Source organism: Coffea arabica, chromosome 2e (assembly GCF_036785885.1).
Source record: "Coffea arabica cultivar ET-39 chromosome 2e, Coffea Arabica ET-39 HiFi, whole genome shotgun sequence".
Classification (NCBI taxonomy): Eukaryota; Viridiplantae; Streptophyta; class Magnoliopsida; order Gentianales; family Rubiaceae; genus Coffea; species Coffea arabica.
In genome coordinates, this window is record NC_092313.1 from 75050369 (window position 1) to 75070062 (window position 19694).

General features: G+C 37.1%; 3 protein-coding genes across 5 annotated transcripts; 2 read left to right on the forward strand and 1 right to left on the reverse strand.

Moving 5' to 3' along the window:
• Positions 1-635: 635 nt before the first annotated feature.
• Positions 636-4692, forward strand: LOC113729496 (uncharacterized). Its single transcript, XM_027253787.2, has 7 exons — positions 636-1162; positions 1508-2031; positions 2144-2336; positions 2908-2972; positions 3058-3268; positions 3461-3830; positions 4330-4692. Exons 1-6 carry the CDS (start codon positions 1043-1045, stop codon positions 3809-3811), a joined length of 1464 nt encoding a protein of 487 aa, XP_027109588.2. The 5' UTR covers positions 636-1042; the 3' UTR covers positions 3812-3830; positions 4330-4692.
• A 666-nt stretch (positions 4693-5358) lies between these two features.
• On the reverse strand, positions 5359-7883 carry LOC113733161 (actin-depolymerizing factor 7). The gene is made up of 3 exons (XM_027259356.2): positions 7725-7883; positions 6365-6630; positions 5359-5867 (listed from the first exon to the last, which is right to left on the reverse strand). Exons 1-3 carry the CDS (start codon positions 7725-7727, stop codon positions 5717-5719), a joined length of 420 nt encoding a protein of 139 aa, XP_027115157.1. The 5' UTR covers positions 7728-7883; the 3' UTR covers positions 5359-5716.
• Positions 7884-13676: 5793 nt separating this feature from the next.
• LOC113733162 (FT-interacting protein 7) lies at positions 13677-19414 on the forward strand. 3 transcript variants are annotated; one of them, XM_072081138.1, is made up of 3 exons: positions 13677-14283; positions 15551-15680; positions 15877-19414. In XM_072081138.1, the coding sequence occupies exon 3, from the start codon at positions 15966-15968 to the stop codon at positions 18978-18980; it is 3015 nt and encodes a 1004-aa protein (XP_071937239.1). In that variant the 5' UTR covers positions 13677-14283; positions 15551-15680; positions 15877-15965; the 3' UTR covers positions 18981-19414. The 3 variants fall into 3 exon arrangements, with proteins under 3 accessions (XP_071937239.1, XP_071937238.1, XP_027115158.1); XM_072081137.1 differs by having other exon boundaries at positions 15551-15611; XM_027259357.2 differs by lacking the exon at positions 15551-15680.
• The last annotated feature ends 280 nt before the right edge of the window (positions 19415-19694 follow it).

Below are 19694 nucleotides of genomic sequence, written 5' to 3' on the forward strand. Positions count from 1 at the left end.
ACTTTTATTCCTGTCTCATTAAATTTTAAAAACACCCAACATGCAGTGTTTGCAATATGAGAGACCATTGAATTAAGGAGGAGGGAGTAACAATATGTTACAATGAACTTCATGCATGCATTAGTACTTCTACGACAAAATAAGGAAAAAGAAATGCACTCTCATTCCTGTATTTGTTGGAAACTCGGTCAAGTTATTCACATCTCAGTATCCAAACCCCCTATAAACCAGGACAACTATCAGATTTTTAAGCAAATGGATCTATGATTGACCTCTCAGGTAAAAGACCCAATCATCACTCTACTTGTTTCCAAAATCTATCTCCAATGAACCCAACGACCTTTGATGAGAGCCACTTGATGACTCTCTTTTTTCAGGGGAAATTTTCGCAGTGAATCTTTTGCCCAACTTTCTATCTTAATTCTCACTCCCTGTGTCACCGTTGTATTACCATTTCTCATGCACAGACTTCCTATTTTCATTTTTCTTGTTTCTTTAAATTTCCATAGCTTCTAACGGGGTAAAAAAAAAAATGCAACAGGTTATAAAATCAATACATATATATATATAAAATAGTAGAAACATTGTATGGGATTGTGAGAGGATATGCCACATGGCATCCAATCCAATGATCTCGTAAAGTTAGTAGAGTATCTTGTCTCTTCCAAGAAAAAGAAGAAGCGGAGCTTATGTTCTTGTAGCTATCTATCACACCTCAAATCTTCAGGTGATTAGCACACTGAAGTTTCACCTTTGTTTACGGAAAGCATGTTACACTGGCCAATGGTCCATCAACTGTGACTGGAGTGCTTTAATCACAATTCGCACGCCACAACTCAATATACCAAAAGAAAAACCAAACAATTTGCATTGCCAACTTAGAGTCCAATCTTGCTGATGTCCCAAATGTGGAAGAAGGATCAAAGAGGATGATAATCAGACAGATTTTCATAGGACTAAGTCATGGAAACTGAGTCCACCTCGTTATATCGCTAAGAAGGTCTTTCTGCTGTTTATGGTATTATGATCGCATGGGACTAGAATGAGTTCCGGGATGTTAAGAGTGACAGATCTGCAGAGGAAAGGTGGGATCCAAAGGATTGGAATTGTATTTATTACAATCCTAGTTTTCTCTGCCATAGCAACTAAACGAATCAAAATTGTAAGTCTCCTTGAAGAACTTCTTGTCTTCATTTTCTCTTTTGACTGATTGAATGTTGTGTTCTTTTTCCCTCGCTACTTGTTGAATGACTTGAAATGATCTTTTCAAGAACGAAATTCTGATGATCGGGCCAAAAATGGTTCGGTAGTTCAGATTCTCCCCTCCAAACCTTTGACCAGTTATGATTCAGTATGTTGGACCTAAAATTTAGTATTTTGGATGCACCTCTATCAAAACTCTTTTGCATACTGCAAGCTAGGAATGTGGCAAACATATCAATTCATTAAGCTGTGATTAGCGAACAAAGTTGAATTGCTACACATGACTAATAATGCTCATTTTCAGTCCATTAATGCAGGTTCTGTCCCAAAAGAAATTCAAGAGACTCAAACCTATATAAAGTTTATAACAAAACCTGAATGCTTCCTGAATTGTTTGGAGAGTTTACCTTTGGCACAAAATGCTAACCATTCGGGTGTTGAGGAGGAGTGTCCAGAGTACTTTCAATGGATCCATGAAGATCTAAAACCATGGAGGGCCACTGGAATATCAAGGGAAATGGTAGAGAGAGGTAGAGTTCTAGCACATATAAGAGTAGTCATAGTTGGTGGGCGAGTGTATGTGGAGAACTACAAACGTGCCTTCCAAACAAGAGATGTCGTTACAGTGTGGGGTATATTGCAGCTTCTAAGGTTTTATCCTGGTAAATTACCAGACTTGGATCTAATGTTCGAGTGTGGTGACAAGCCAGTCATCCAAAAACAGGATTTTGAAGGATCTGAGGCCACGATTCCACCACCAATGTTTCATTACTGTGGAGATAATCAGACTTATGATATCGTTTTTCCTGACTGGTCCTTCTGGGGTTGGTAAACATTTTATCCTCTTTCAGTTAGTCTGATGAGAAACACAGAACATCAAATTTCATTATGTCAAGCACCTAATTTCATTATGTTCTTGATATGTCCTTGGACTTTTCAGGTCAGAAGTCAATATAAAGCCATGGGAGCTCCTGAAGAAGGATTTAAAAGAAAGCAGTGACAAAATTAAGTGGATGGACAGAGAGCCTAACGCTTACTGGAAGGGCAACACATTACTAGGTCCACAGAGACGTGGTCTTGTGAAATGCAATGTCTCAAAGAATAAGGAATGGAATACTCAAATCTATGATCTGGTAGAAAATGCTCTCTCTGTTATAACAGACTCGGGATCTCCATAATTATGTGCTATGAGATATTAGCAGGCAATTAGATGGTTAACATCAGAAAAATGTGAACGTCTGTCTCAGTATCTTTTTACCTCTTCAAGATGGAAAGGAACTAACTGCATAAACTTAAGGCAGAAAAAACCATAAGGAACCTCAAGAAGAAAAGAAATTAAGTCTAATAAGGAAGCAGCATTCAGACCACACTGCAGTCTATTGCTGCAAAAATCTGTCATGTAGTGTTTCAATTGTGTCCACACATTCAAGGATTGGATATTACTGAATATGAATTGCCCTGGGAATTACATTCAGTATACCTTGCCATTTAACTACACCGCACGGCAGGTGGCCAAAAAAATTTAGGGGTCTCCCATCGTGGTTCTATAATGAAGGAAACGAGCATACTAAGTCCACTTTACCAAGAATCACCAGCAAGCACAAGTAGTTACTACTAGAGATGTGATCATGCTTCCTCTAGTCACAGAATTGTTCTTTTGAATAACTGTCTTTTACAATCTCTTAGGCATTTAAATGATGGCAGGACTGGCGACGTGAGCGCAAAGAAGGCTTTAAAACTACAGATTTAGCAAGCCAATGTAGACACAGGTATTTGGTTTGCTAGCTTTTTTTTAACATTCTCGTCCTAACTATTCTTCATTTTCATTTTGTTTACTTGAAATTGCCTATGCAGGTACAAAATATATGTTGAAGGACATGCATGGTCTGTTAGTCAAAAGTATATATTAGCATGTGATTCTATGAGTTTGGTCATAGATCCCCACTATTATGATTTCTACTCCAGGGGTTTGCTGCCCACAGTTCACTATTGGCCAATTAGTGAGAATGACATGTGTGGGTCTATTAACAATGCTGTAAAGTGGGGGAACAAACACGCAAAACAGGTAACTTTTTTTCTAGCATTCCTTGTTGACTTCGTTGTTCATATGTTGATCCCTTGTGCCGGCCTCTGCCTGGTCGCCAGTTATTGAAAATATTTTTCCCATCCCATTGGTTCCAATGAATTCATTGATATATACGTAGTTTAATTAATTGCTCTAATTCTTAATTTAACTCCATATTTGGCTGATAATCAGGCACAAGAGATTGGAAAGGCAGGGAGCAGGTTTGTTCAGGAAAAGCTAATGATGAGACATGTTTATGACTATATGTTTCATGTCTTGTACCAATATGCAAAGCTCTTGAAATACCAGCCTACTGTTCCTAAAGGCGCAGTGGAAGTGTGCTCAGAGACATTGATCTGCAATTCGAAGGGATTAAGAAAGAAGTTTCGGTCATACTCCATGGTTACTAATCCTGCAGAGTCAAGCCCTTGCACCCTGCAACCTCACTTTGACCAGCAAAAAATTCAAGATCTTCTTAAAAGAAAAGAACATCTAAAGAAGCAAATTGAACCGTTTGAAGCTGGTGAAAATATCAGACGATAGTATTCTTGAACTGCTTAAGGTATTGTCTGGTAAAATTCTGAATATATATAAGCAGATCATTTTTTCCTCTTTTATGTCAAGACGTAGCAATTTATCTGCTGTTCAGATCTGTATGTATATCAAATGCAGCAATCTCATGCCTTTTTTAGAAGCAACCATCCATATTAATTGGCATGATGTTACAAGCATACATTTAACAGAGTTGAATGGTGTCAAGGGAACTGTTCCTTTCTTGGTTCACTAAAAGTAATGGCCTTTCATTATTTAAAGATGTTCCAACGTGCTCTTCTTCATAAAAGAAAAGAAAAGCCAGCCAGAGGGTGACCTTCAGCAAAGAATACAAATTGGAATTGAGAATCATATGTATTGCAATGATACAACCTTCTGGCCCGTTACATAATAATACACCTCTCCATATTACCTACTATATTTCAAGTTTCATCTAGATATGTTAGCTAATTTTGTTGATGGTGCAATATATTATCCATTTCTACTAAGTTTGAACTCTTCTTTGGCAGATATATTTTACTGCCAGTGAACTGCTACCAATACGCGGCATTTTGGGTGACGAGTTGTGTTTGGCAGATACTTCAGTAAACTATATGCACAAAGTTTTCATTTCGAATTCCATGGCCTGGAAGAAGAAAGAATGTAGTAGTTTTGTTTGCTTAAACTATTAGAAAGGGAACGAAAAAGAACTGAATTGTTTGAGTGGGAATGGGGGACAGATGTCTCCTTTCATTTGCATGGTCAAGAGGAGATATCTGCTGAGGAATTATTCAGCTCTTGTTCTTATTCTAGACAAGCGCAAGAAGCAAACTCTGTATTTGTTGGATGATCAATTAAAGAAGACCTCATAACATTGAAATAAAGCTTGCTTAGCTGCTTTGCAATTTTCTGAGACATGGTTTTGAAGGCTATTTGTGAATATTGGCTCATTCTCATATAGTCTTGTGCATTGAGAAGTAAGGAAACACCAAAGAATCTTCAAAGGAAAGTGTACGAGTCTTCGGTCATTATCAGGTTTCTAAAGCAGAAACATGCAAACTGTTTTTTGGGGGGTACTGTAAAAATCCAAAGTGCAGTATTGACAAAGAGGACGCCTCCTTTACTTGTAGGATTGATGAATGTGAAACATTCTTCCATTCTTTGATCATGACGAATTCCAAAGCATTGAATTTTACATTCTTTCTTCTAGACAGAAAGTTGAAAATGTAAAATCAGAATACAGCTCTTCTTATTCTCATAACTTCTACCATCTCCATCTACCATCTCCATGCAGTTTATTCAAATTTCTGATTCGTCTCCGATTATGTGGTTTGCTTTATATTAGTCGCTGCTACATGATAATGTAACTCAATTCGTTTGAATGGCATTTTGTAGGTTGCGACACATTTCATTGATACTACATGCAAAAGGGCAGAGAAAAATCTTGCGAGAGAAGAGGCATAGCGTCTGAAATAATTACAGGTCGAGGCTATAATTCAAAATAAGAACATTAGGCAACATACTCGGTAGGAGTACTGAAGTAAACTAAAGCAGCAGCAGAAAACAGAAATTTCTTGATTCACATTCATCACCATATTTTGTGACAGAGAAATGCACCAGTTATTCAGTTAACAACAATCAATGTCATGACTCATGAGCAATAAACACTCTACACATGTATATATCTAGTATCAAGTCAAAACAGATCAAGTTCCAACTAGTAGCTTACACAGCATACTCCACTAACACTAGATGTAATGTAACCTCTCTCAAGTCAGCCAAAACAAAAAGTAGCATTGTTGCTTCAGAGTTGAACTGAGGCTGAAGTCTAGTATTTCTTGCACCCCATCCAACAAACAAACAAGCGAATAGTAAATAGAAACTAAAATCGCGGTGCAAGTGAAATTGTTTGAGTATCTACAGAGCTCGTGATCTGATGACATCCAAGCTCATCTCACTAGGATCAGTAGCTTGCAACTCAACCTGAATACCATCTAATTCTCTCTTGAATCTATCTTTGGAGCTTGCGTAGACCATCTTAGCTCTGATCTTTGATGTGTCTGGAGACCTACAAAGTAAACAATTGCAGCAGTATGCGACTAAAATTGCATCCCAGTTATGAGAAACATAAGATGTGCAAAAGCATTATTCATGAGAACAATCACAGACTTCAGATAATAATTAGTCAACAAACCAGACCTACAATACTAAAATAAACACATAAACAAATTACAATTCATTGACTCGTCAAGATTACAACTAGGCCTATAAATGGTAAGATAAACACTAACGTGATTTAGACTAATTAACCCACAACTTGTGAGACCTTGAACCTCGGATTTTGATTGTTTCACCACAAGGTCAAGGTCCCACTGGTGGCTAGTGTTTGATAGTGAGCAATATGAAACAGTATCGCAGATTGTAGGAGTTATTGATATCTTGGAAAATACTGAAACTCAATTTTGGTCGGCTTTGTTTGGATAAGGAGACGTGTAGCTGAAAATTCTAAGTAGTAGTTTAGATGCAATGAAAGAAGTCAAGCAAATAATAATGAGAAAGGACTACCATGCTATGAAGTAAATCTTGCTTTTATGGCAGTTTTCTTCCGTTGTGAAATCGTAATCGAAAACAGCATATCGACACTGATCAGCTGGTAAGCTGTTAGTGAAATCTTCATAGGTTTCATCATGACTCCCGAGCTTCTCTATTGCCACTTGCTTGGATATATCATCGATCTTGAACACAATATACCTGTAGTTCCTCTTTGCTTTTAGCTCCAGGAATTTCAGCTTGCATTCATCATGAACAGCAATACCAGAGACCGAATTTGCCTAGCCAACATATTTTTCACAGATGAAGCAGTCTCATAAAATTAGCACGCATTCATCATTCAAACTATTACCAGAGAGGGTAAGGAAAGGAAAAATGTGGAAAGAAATATAGACCATCATCACATGGAATATGAACGCATAATATCTATCTGCATAAATTAACCTTCCAATGACAAATTTCAACTCCCTACATGATGTCTAACTCCGAGAACCTTTGGCCACCCCGTTTTCTTTAGAAATTATGTACACTTGACAATAACTGCTTTAGGGGTCTAGAGGGGCAAGAAGCTCAGTGCCATCGATTTACACAGCATTGCATACGTTGTATACACCAGTTGAATAACAGATTGTACAAAGAAATGCAAATTGTAACCCTACTTATTTACAAATTCTGAATCTTTAAACAGATAATGACCCTTAACCTTCCCATGTAATTACTTCTGGCAATCACTGAGCCCTCTGTCCTATCTTAAGCCAGAGGTACAAAAAAAGTAATGTACCCTGACAGTGCCCAGACAGTGCACCAAAACAACCAAACATGACAAATAAGATTAAAAAAAATGCCTTTTTGTTTTTTAGTGTAAGTGAGCGATCTCGAATTGTTACAGTATAAAGACAAGACCTTTCATTTATACTTCTTCTCCTCCATATCACTCAACTCATTCTTCCCCTAGAAAAAAAAGCATCTTAATACCGTGCAGTGTAAACAGAATGAAAAAAAAATGTCACGTCTTGTGTTCCACGTTAGAAAATAATACCTCCTTAGATGGTTATAAAAAATTTAGGTGAAACATTTTGAATTCAATGATTTATGCTTAAAAAGTTATTTGACTAGCCTAGGGGCTGAAGTATTGGGAAAAAAAAAACCTCAATATCCTGTAGTTTAAGAAAAAATTAGAGAACCAGACAAAGTCCTGCGGCTACAAGGTTTTTTTATCGTTAAGTAAGAGATTGTAAGGAGAACGGAGGATCAATCATGTCATTTGCACGTCTCACCATGCATATGCAATCAAAATTTGTTTCTACAATTTTAGAAAAGATGGAAAACATACTCACAATGGATGATGCATTTTGTAAATGTAGTACGGGCTTACCATTTTGTTCTCTTCAATGTGAGATGAAGCTCCAATGAGAATGAACAAAGGCAAAGTGGAGAAGAGAGAAACAGGAAGATGTCAGAGGGAAACCAAGTCTCTTGTCTTGGTCCTGGGGTGTATGCCTCATTTTGGATTTGCTCAGGTGTTACTTAGGAAGTATTCCAAGGGATGAGAGACATTTTAGGGGGTATACCGGAAAATTAAGGGTGTGTATCTCCTTGAAACTCTGGTCCTCATCTTTCAATTCAACATATTTGACAGCCACAAGTTTAAAACTAATTCACAAAACCCACTCTTGTATTTTACCTTTACCTGAAGGAAAATTTTTTGACAAAGAAAAAACTTAAGTAGAATTTGTAATTAATTACTCCTATAATAATGAGAGGGATTTGGGTAAGGGGGCACTCATTAAAGCGTTATGTTTTAATTTTTTTTTTTGTAACAAAAATTTAGACTTGTTACCCTATTCCCACAATAAAATGTAGTAATAAAACGAAAGTCCTATGCAAAATATTTCTTTCATACAGGTAAAATTGCTTCCAAGAAACGGAAAGGATACAAGTAAACTCGTTTCTTGTGCAACTAAACCGTAACCGTAGGGAGACAACTTCATGGAGAAGACAAGTCTTGACTCTTGGGCGATGTTGGCCCATAAGCCGTGGAGTTGCTGCACCGAGTTTTATCCATGAGAATCTTCCTGGGATATCTCCAACTTTTCCTGGCACATCTTATTGTCTACGTTTTAAAAAATTCAGACTTTTCTGAAAATATCGTTAGCAGGTGCGTAGGCATCCATTTGAACCGGTAATAATTTAATTCCCTTCGGATTATCCTTGGGTTTCTTTAGATCTCTTCTCCCCCTCGTATAAAGTAACGGAGGTCTATCGTATCTAATTAAAAAAAAAAAATCTCCATCTTTTCTGTTTGCCTGATTAAAAAAAATCCTCTGGGGTTGGTTTAGATACTTCCAAAAAGGTGGATCAGTCAAAGAATAGGACAGCATGTGAATTATGTGTATGACATCTCTATGCTAGTAGTACTTTATAGTTTCTGGTGAGTGAAGTAAATTAAATACACGTTTGGTTTCCTGAAATGGTTATCCTTTTTGCTTTGGTCCCCTTCTAAAGTTTTAAATTAATCAAAGGTTCCCTTTCCAGCTCCTGTTAAATTAAATGTTAATGCCTTGAGATTGAATTCAAACCTGAACAGCTGAACCCCTCATCCTTCAGCTACCCTTCTTGTCACTAGAATTCTATACTTACCTGCAACTGTTCATCTTAGATTTCTGAATTCCAAATGAAGCAATTTAGTCAGATGATTCTTCGAAGGAATCCCTTTTAGGTAGTAGCACTTTTGATTCATATACATACATGTTAATTAATAATTACATCTATTGCATGTGCAACTATATATAGGCCAGTCGTGCGAGAACCTTTTGTATACCTTTCGGAATATACTGCAATAGAAATTCACTTGGGAGAAAGATAGCAAGTGTTTTTAAGGTTCCCATCTTAATCAGTATTTAGCTATACTAGAGGTAAAGAGTAAAGAGCCATTTTTTTTGCATGTCTAAATATTATGTGTTTGGATTGCATTTTTCGTGATTTTTCATGGAAAAATTACTGTAGCGATTTGATGTATGTGAGAGAAAAAGGTAATAGGGAAATGTGATCACGGAAAATGACGTAATTTTTCGACGGAAACGGCAATCCAAACAACCAGGTTAAAGATTCAGTTTTGAACACATCAATTGTCTTTGAAAGCAGCAGCAGAAGAAGAAGAAGAAGAAGAAGAAGAAGAATTCAGGGTTGTTTTCAGGACCTAACCTTTTCCAGGGCCTGGGACCGGCGAGACAGGGCAGGTCACTTTTGTACCACTAAAAATCTGCACTAACGACACTGGAAAATTCCATTGGTTCTCAAGCCAAGCCAGGGGGGGATGCATCATATTCATATAAAGTAAAAATACAGGACAAGATACTAGAGAGAAAAATTGGAGGCCACATGACACTGATGAGCTTATCATTTAACAATTCAAAGTACCGACCAACACAAAGCTAAGTGTACATCTCTATTTGTCCACTTCTATGACGGGATGCAACATTAATGAAAATAAAAATAAAAGATACTTCGGTAACAAGTGTTCGTCACCTGATTTAACTTAATTGTCCAACCATTAATTTAATTTCTCTTTTGCTTTCGTAAAAGCCTATTCAAAAATATTCATTGCAGAGCACTATGATCCACCTATAATTAGGTTGAACCGGCGCATTTTCTATTAGATATTTTTTCTGGTAGTATTAATCTTCTTGGCTAAGGTTCCAAACAAAAGTTTAAGAGCAGATATGGTAAATTGTTGAACCCATAAGTATACCTTAATTTTCTTTGCGTTCAAGTAACAGAAAAAGATTATAAGACTAAGGGGAGGAGAAACTCGTGCAAAAATGGATCTTGATACTGACTATGATTGTCAACAGCTATTTCGTCCGTTGCCCATCATCAAAATTTTAAATCTTTTCTTATCTCTAGAATAGGATAAAGCAAGTTTTACAAATATTATATCGTTATTGAAAAAAAAAAAGACATTAAATATTATTATTATTATTATACGATCTTAAAGGGCTATAGTCCTGTGGAGAATGAAGCACCGAAGCATCCAAACGTGAAGAGGAGTAGGGATTGTTACTTGATACCGTAGTTATTAAACCCAACCCGGGAAGGAACCCGGCGAAGGAGGTGGGTTAACGGGTTACTGGTTGAACCGGTGGGTGAGTGGTTGAACCGGTGGGTCACTACATATATTTAAATATTATATTTCATAATTATTTATATAAGATATATGATATAAATTGTAATAAATAATGCCATAACAAAAGCTCATTTAATTTAATTTGTTATAAAATAATTAATTCATATAAGAATCAATCAAATATAAAGTTATTTATTAATATACCAAACTTCAAGTGTAAAATTTTATCTATATTTAGTGTAATTATCTAGCTTATTTATGAATTTTAAGTGTAAAAATTTATTAAAAATAATATTTGTCTTTAAATGAATTATGTAATATGTTATTTTTGGAATCCATTTTATAACTTATAGAGTTTGGAGGGTAATAAATTTTTATTAAAATATTCCAAATAAATTTGTTTTAGAGAAAAAAAGATAGAATTGAAAAAACATTTATATATCATACTAAAGCTACTATATCAACATATTTGGAAGTAGTTTGGTGGTAAGCAAGCGGTAGTGTGGGGGCAAAGGTCCTAAGTTTGAGTTCCAATAATAGCAATATAATTTTTTCACAAAATTCGGTTAGTGACAAAACCGGCCAAAACCGGCCGGGTTTCCGGTTTAACCCGGTTCGACCGCCGGGTCGTTAACTAAGTCAACGGTCTCTTTGCACAAACGATCTGATTCCAAACCCGGCCCGGTCCAATGACCGGTCCACCGGTTTGACCGGTTCGACCGCCGGGCCGGGCCGGGTTTAATAACTATGCTTGATACATATAGGTAGGACTGTCAATGGGGCTGGACCAACCCAAATTCGGCTCGCTCGGCCCGATAGAAAGTCCGAGAGCCTGATAATTTAGTGAATCGATCTGAGCTTGAGCCTAAAAAATAGATCCGAATTAAATGTGAGTCGAGTTTGGCCCTTATTAGAGTCAAACCCGATATAGGCCCGGCCCTTTAATTACCTATATATATAATATTTATATTTTGATATTATGTATAATTATATATCCAAATATATTATTACTAAATACTAAATATATACATAAATTACAAAACACAAAAATACATCTAAAAACTCTTTCATGAGCTTTCTTGAGAGCCAATATTGGTAATGCATAACTAAATCTCTAATTTTTCTTATTGGTTGAGTAAATTTTTGTATTGGCATAATATTGGTTGATTTTTTTTTGGTCTACAAACACAAAAATCATCAAGCATATTTGGATTTAAATCACAAGATTATAAAAAAAGTTTCAACTTTTAAAGATGTATTGGCTTATGATCGCATGTTTTATTACTATTTTTCATGCATTTTGAATGGATTAAATATAAATATTGTTGAAAAATTTTTGGTTTATATACGTTTTAAGAACTATTATTTGTTCATGTTTAGTTTTAATATTATAGTCTTGTAAATGTTAAATTAGTTTTACAACTTAATAGTTATAGTAATTATATTAAGAAAATTAAGGAGTAATAAGTGAGCTTGGACTAAGCTCGATTAAGGCTCACAACCAAAATATTATGTGAGTTGAGTATGAGCTTCACATTTACGAATCCGAAACTCATAGCCTGAAGTCCGAAAATAATTCAAATTAAATGAGGTGAATTTGAACTCATCAAAGCCCGACTCATTAGCCCCGATTGACAGGCCTACCTACATGAGGAAAAAGAAATTGATTTCTGGACATGTACAGCTAGCTCGGCTGGTCTATAATGAACAGGACTACTACTCGCCTGTCTCTCAAAGAAGTCATATCGCAATCAAGCTCTGTGAGGAGTCTAATTATAGGAAAGAAGATTGGTAATGTTACACCAACCATTAGACAAATAATTATCGTTGCCATAATAGTTCCCTCATACTTAATTCCTAAGTCATGCATTAACTTGTGTTCCTGCTAAATAAACTTGCATTTGTCTTCTCCAAACAATAATATAGAGAACCAGCATTTAGAAGCCACAACTCCAAAAAAAATAAAATTTGGCGTTACCACTTCAAAAAAAATTTTCATTTGCTTTGATGTGTTAATATGAGAAAAAAAACACAAAATAAAATATTTGCACGCAAAAGCCAAAACATGCTAAAGAACAAGAAATGAGAATTTCTTGAACTATTACACTATAACACTAAATAGTTCAAGAACTCCCCTAAGTTATAGCCACTTTTGCACTTTGTCCCTAAACGTAAATTATTTTCACTTTATCCCCTTAATCACAGTCAACTTTAATATTGTGGTAATGTCAAAAGGATCTCTATACCTCTAAGAGATAACTATGGTAAATCCCCTTAATGTATAACTTATTTTGCTCTTTATCCCCCTAACATCATTTTTTTTATTTGTTACTAAAATCATTAGTGAACTCCAGTATTTGATAACACACAAGACAATTAATATCTAAAAAATTAATATTCCTAAAATAATAATAAAAAATGATATTTATATATATGGCACTAGTTAAATTTCAATAATTGCACTTTTTTTTTTAGATTAGGAGAGTATCTTGCTAATTTGACTTAATAATGGAAAAAAAATAAAAATTGTTATTAAAAAATTAAAATGTAAAAATATTTTAAAAATCTAAAAAATGACTGAGATATTGTTAGTTTTTCTTTTAAAATGTGTATATGGCTAAGCTTTTTTTTTTTTTTTTTTAAGTAGCCATATTTTTTTTAGTAGCCATTTTTCTCTCTTTTTTTAGTAGCCAAATAAATTAAGAGAAAAATGATAGTAAACTGCAAAATAACTTTATCTTAAAGGGATTTACTGTAATTAACCCTTAGGGGTATCATTAATTAATGTCATTTTAACATTTTCATTACGCAATGTTAGCGTTAGACTAACAGTTTAGACTTTTAGAGAGTAAAGCGAAAAAAAAAAATAACGTTAGAAGTAAAATGCAAAACTTATTAGTAAACCTCAAGGGAGCTTTTGTGATTTAAAAAAAAAAAAAAAAGAAAGAAAAGGAAACAGCAACAGCCATTTCTGTCTGCACCCCACAAATACTTATTTATGACTAGAATTTTGTTTAGTGTGGGCCACATGAAATAATACCAATCAACAATAGGAGTGACGTGATGTGATATATCCATTTCACACCACACGGTTAGACCAACCGCGTGCCGCGCGTGATATGTGTCCGTTTCTCAAGTGTTTTTTTTCTCTCTGTAACATTACACGTTAGACAGCAAAAATCAGTAGCGAGACGCCAGAAATAAAAACCAATAATGAGTTTCTTTTTTCCTCCCACCACCTACGTTAACGTGTCCTGCAGTACAAGACCTGGAGAGTGGACTTGGGCCCTTCTTTCTTCACCTTTTTCATCTTCGCCTTTCTTCTCTTTTGTAAATTGTAACTTGTTTGTTTGGAGGCAGGATTGAACCCTTACCTCCAGTATCACCTTTAATGGTGATGATCACCGGACCAAATGGCAGTTGGCAGTGGCAACTTGTTTGTTTTCAAGTCTACTGCTTTTGTAGTTGTTTTCCTGCGTAGGTTGTCGCTACTTCGGAGAGTAGTAATTAATTTCCTTCTACATTGAAGTGTCAAATCAATAAAAACCACACGTTCTTATTTCCCACGTCTCTGTTTCTTCTCGCTCTCTTTCTCTGAAACATCTCAGAAACCACTGACGTCAGAAAGTTTGTAACTTTTCTCCTCCTCCTTCAAATAGTGTAATACAGCCCACAAGACTACCAATATTTGTTTATATATATATATTATATTCATCTGCTTCTCTTCATATATTTAGAGAAGGAGAAGCCCAACTAGAAAGAAAAGAAGGGAGCTGTTCGCCACAAATTCTAAAGCCTTATCAAGCAGGTATTAATTTTATTATTTCTCCCTTCTTCTTTTTTTTTGTGGAATATTCCTTAATGCGTTTTTTGGGTATTTGAAATGTTTTTTTTTTCAATTTGTCTGTCTCTCTGCGTCTCTGTGTGTGTGTGTGTGTGTTTTTTTTTTTGTGTCTAACTGTTGACTTCGTAAATGTTTGATCAATGAATGTGTGAAGGTTTTTTAGCTTGAATTGTTATAGCAAAATTGATTCTTTTTATGAATTTCAGAGCATGTAATCTTGTCACAAGTTTATTAATTTAAATAAGACTTCACGGAACTCAAAAAGGCATGCTGCTTATTCAAGCTTTGCCCCGGTTTTGGACTTGTTCTTTCCCTTTGAATTTGTTAATTACCAAAACCCTCTGCTTTTTGTGCGCCATTGGAAAACTGGGGTGAGTTTATCATGCAAAGAGTTACCTTGTTTGGCATAAACTGGCAGTTAGGTTCTTCATTTGAAGAATAAGTTTGAAATTTTGAAGCTCATGAAGGCTTTGTGTCTCTGGACACTTGAATAGGTTAAAGTTTCTGGCTTTTGCTGTAGATTCTCTGAAATCCATCTGATTGTGTCAATTTACTGTCTTCTGTTTGATTTTTCATTTGGAAAGCTATTTCGAAGAGTGACAAAATGTTCTGGGATATTCTATTAACTTTTTTAGCTTTTGCCTACGTATGGTCTTTGGGCCAAGTAGCATGTTAGTCTCTGCATATTCTCTACCTTTTCTGAAGAATCAGATGCAAAACTTTGTGTTTATATGTTTTTCTGATTTTTCCGACAAAAACAGATTGACTCAGTTGCAACATACTGGGTGGCATCTTTATCCCTTGGTCGTTGTTTACTCTGGCAGCTCATGTAAATATGATGATGTTCCTTTGGTGATTCTAGGCCCCCATCTTTTTGTACCTCAGAAAACATGTCTGATTTTGTTGGACTGCCTGCTTGGTTTTAACTTCTTCAAATGTTTTATTCTTTTTCTTTCTAATTTTTGCTGATTCAGGGGTAGCATAAACTCTGTTTTTGGTTAACGGGAGAGGAAAAAAAACTAGCCTGGGAAGTCATCCGCTTGACGTTGAAATTACTGGTCTCTGTCTGCTTTATTTGCCACATTTATCAAACAGAAAAACTGATTGACTAGTGTTATATCATCCTTAAGGATACTTTTAGAGGCTTTTCTGTTCTCGTTATGAACTTTTCTGTGATGTTTTTTCATGCTCTCAAAGGGTTATTCTTAACCGAGGCCTTGTATCACACTAGGATCCAAATTCCGAAGATTGTGGGAATTCATTTGATTAAAGGCAGATCTTTGAATTTAAAGGCAGGTCTTGTATCACACTCATTGTGTTAATACATTAGAAGAGAGTAAATTTGGACTTTTTTCATCCAGGTGTGATTTTTATATCCATTCATTTTAGCATGCCTCTTCAATTCAATGGATATGTTTGAATCCATGAGATTATGGGAAGACATTATAGTCCTCAAAATATTTCATTCTGTTGCCTGTGTATGACTTTTCCTTAGTTACTTTGCTTCTGAGTTTCCGTGTGCCAGCACTTACAACAATATCCTCTATTCATCTCCAGGGGGATTCACTTTGACTACTCTCACCAGAAGATTCCAAGTTTTTGCATTATTCTCCATCACTGTTGCAAATTTCTTGTTTTAGAACTCAATGAGCAATCTCAAGCTTGGTGTCGAAGTTGTGAGTGCACACAACCTCTTAGCTAAAGATGGCCAGGGCTCATCTAGTGCCTTTGTAGAGCTCAAGTTTGATGGTCAGAAATTTCGTACGACTGTCAAAGAAAATGATCTCAACCCTTATTGGAATGAGACCTTCTACTTCACCATATCAAATCCAGATGAACTGCTGAACCACACTCTTGAAGTCCATGTCTACAACAACAATAAGAATGGCCAATCCAAATCCTGTCTTGGCAAGGTACGAATCAGCGGTACAGCATTTGTACCCTATTCTGATGCTGTTGTCTTCCATTACCCACTGGAAAAAGTGGCCATTTTCTCACGTTCTAGGGGCGAGCTTGGCCTCAAAGTTTTTATTACAGATGACCCTTATATAAGGTCCTCCAACCCACTTCCTGCAATGGATTCTTCTTCATACACAAAGTCACGTTCAACACAAGCCCAAGCTCCAGAAACACAAGCTGAGGGGTTGATTCCCGAGACAAAGTCAAATGGGAAAAAGGGTTCACGACGCACCTTTCACCACTTGCCAAATGCAAATTATCAGCAGCAGCTTGATTCTTCCATTGCTGCATCCCAGCAATCAATTAACTATGGCGTTGAACAGCTTAGACCTGAGCTTAACGCAGCACGTATGGTTCGCACGTTCTCAAATTTGTTTTCACAACCAGTTGAATATGCACTTAAAGAAACAAGCCCTGTCCTCGGAGGAGGACAAGTTGTTCAGGGTCGGGTTATACGAGCTGACAAGCCAGCCAGCACTTATGATCTTGTTGAGCCCATGCAGTTTCTTTTTGTACGAGTTGTGAAAGCACGTGACCTTCCTTCCAAGGATGTTACAGGAAGCCTCGACCCTTATGTTGAAGTAAGAGTTGGGAACTATAGAGGAGTCACAAGTCACTTTGAGAAAAGGCAAAATCCAGAGTGGAATGCAGTGTTTGCCTTTGCAAAGGATAGGATACAGTCATCTTTTGTGGAAGTTGTAGTCAAGGACAAGGACATGTTAAAAGATGACTTTGTTGGGATGATTCGATTTGATCTTCAGGAAGTTCCCATGCGTGTGCCTCCAGATAGTCCATTAGCTCCGGAATGGTATCATCTCGAGTCTAAGAATGGGGAGAAGAAAAAGGGGGAACTAATGCTTGCTGTCTGGATGGGCACACAAGCTGATGAGGCTTATCCTGATGCTTGGCATTCAGATGCAGCTGGTCCTGTTGATTCCTCAGTGTTTTCCTCACTTATCCGCTCGAAAGTCTACCATTCCCCGAGGTTATGGTATGTCCGAGTCAATGTTATTGAGGCACAGGACTTGATTATATCTGAGAAGACTCGATTTCCAGATGTGTATGTCAAGGTCCAAGTAGGTAATCAGGTTCTTAGGACAAAGGCAGTCCAAACTCGAACTATGAATGTACTCTGGAATGAGGATCTGATGTTCGTTGCTGCTGAACCCTTAGAAGATTATCTAATTCTTTCAGTTGAAGATCGTGTTGGTCCCAATAAGGAAGATGTCTTTGGAAGGGTCATTATACCATTGAAGACTGTTGAAAGGCGTGCTGATGACCGTATTGTCCACTCAAAGTGGTTCAACCTTCAAAAACCAGGTGCAACTGATGTGCATGAGACAAAGAAAGACAAGTTTGCTAGCAGGCTTCACCTTCGTGTCTGCCTTGATGGAGGGTACCATGTGCTTGATGAATCTACTCACTGCAGCAGCGATCTTCGGCCTACAGCAAAACAGCTCTGGAAGCCACCTATTGGTATCTTAGAATTAGGAGTTTTAAGTGCCGATGGCCTACACCCAATGAAGACAAGAGATGGAAGGGGTACGTCAGACACGTATTGTGTGGCTAAATATGGGCATAAGTGGGTTAGAACCCGGACAATCATTGACAGCATGAATCCCAAGTACAATGAGCAGTACACATGGGAAGTTTTTGACCCATCAACCGTTCTCACAGTTGGTGTTTTTGATAGCAGTGATGTTGGTTCAAATGGTAACAAGGATGTGAGAATTGGTAAGGTTCGTATTCGACTATCTACCCTTGAAACTGGTCGGGTATACACACATTCTTATCCGTTGCTAGTGCTTCACCCTTCGGGTGTTAAAAAAATGGGGGAGTTGCATTTGGCAATACGTTTCTCATGCACATCAATGGCGAACATGATGTTTCTTTACAGTAGGCCACCGTTACCAAAGATGCATTGCGTCAGACCATTGAATATAATGCAGCAGGAGATGTTGCGCCACCAAGCTGTCAATATAGTGGCAGCTCGGCTAAGCCGAGCTGAGCCCCCTCTAAGAAAGGAAGTAGTGGAGTATATGACTGATGCAGATTCACACCTTTGGAGCATGAGACGAAGCAAAGCCAATTTTTTCCGCTTGATGTCTGTTTGTAATGGGTTATTTGCAGTTGGAAAATGGTTTGGGGAAGTCTGTATGTGGAAAAACCCAGTCACTACCTCTCTGGTGCATGTTCTTTTTGCAATGCTGATTTGTTTTCCAGAATTGATACTGCCGACAGTGTTTTTGTACATGTTCGTGATAGGGATTTGGAACTACCGCTACCGGCCAAAATATCCACCTCACATGAACACCAGAATATCCTATGCTGATGCTGTGCATCCTGATGAGCTTGATGAGGAATTTGACACATTTCCTACAACTAAAAGTTCAGACCTAGTTAGAATGAGGTATGATCGTTTAAGAAGTGTGGCTGGTCGAATACAGACTGTGGTGGGTGATTTGGCCACCCAAGGGGAGCGGATCCAAGCGCTTCTGAGTTGGCGAGACCCGCGTGCCACTGCCATTTTCGTGACCTTCTGCCTAGTTGCTGCCATTGTGCTGTATGTCACCCCTTTTCAGGCACTGGCTCTCATGGCTGGATTTTATGTGATGAGGCATCCCCGGTTCCGCCACAAGTTGCCACCAGTACCATTGAATTTCTTCCGTCGATTGCCAGCCAGGACTGACAGTATGCTATAGGTTGCTTGGTGTCGTTGCAGGGGTAATGTTTATTAATCCGTTCTATACTGCTAGTGGTTTCAGCGCTGTGGTCCAAAAAGTGTACAAAGATTAAAGATGTCGGAAATCGGAACTTGTATCTTAAGTTAATTCTGCAACATCTCATGCCTTTGAAGAGTGCTGATGGAGGAAAACAGTTTCAAAACGAGGAGGCATCTCTGCAGGCCAGTTGCAGAGTTTTTGTTCAACTTGCTCTTGAATAGCAACAGTATTACCTAACCAATGGCCCCTGGATGAAAAACGAAAGGTGTATGAGATTGTTCTGTTATGTAAATTAAGAAATTTCGGACTTGAGAAAGATTGTATTCCATACTTTTGTATAGTTTGTGTGTCTGTTTTCTTGAGAAACTCTTCTTTACATGCTGCAAAATTTTATTGGTACGCGTTTCGCAGAACTGCTGCTGAAGAAGTGATAGCTGAAAGTTTTTAAAAGATGCATGCAGTGACCAAAACAGGTCAAGTATGTACACTTTGCTTATGGTTAGAATTCTCAGTCCTGCAGTTGCTTTTGCAATTTTACTGGTAAATTCGCAACTCTCATTAGAATCTGCAAAATAGATTTTCATCCAAAAGAATCAACTTGATGCTTCTATTAAAACCTGTAAAGAGTCAAATATGAATTTTCTTTCCTCCAGAATCGAGTTCATCTAAAATTCAATTGCCAGGAAGAGCCAA

What these genes read in the sequence shown, in the direction of transcription:
- LOC113729496 (XM_027253787.2), top strand. Translation starts at nt 1,043, where the DNA reads ATGAGTTCCGGGATGTTAAGAGTGACAGATCTGCAGAGGAAAGGTGGG. An exon ending in CAACTAAACGAATCAAAATT is followed by an intron (nt 1,163 to 1,507) that starts GTAAGTCTCCTT and finishes GCTCATTTTCAG; the next exon opens with TCCATTAATGCAGGTTCTGT. An exon ending in GCAAGCCAATGTAGACACAG is followed by an intron (nt 2,973 to 3,057) that starts GTATTTGGTTTG and finishes TTGCCTATGCAG; the next exon opens with GTACAAAATATATGTTGAAG.
- LOC113733161 (XM_027259356.2), bottom strand. An exon ending in AAGATTTACTTCATAGCATG is followed by an intron (nt 5,868 to 6,364) that starts GTAGTCCTTTCT and finishes TTTACTTTGTAG; the next exon opens with GTCTCCAGACACATCAAAGA.
- LOC113733162 (XM_072081138.1), top strand. Translation starts at nt 15,966, where the DNA reads ATGAGCAATCTCAAGCTTGGTGTCGAAGTTGTGAGTGCACACAACCTC.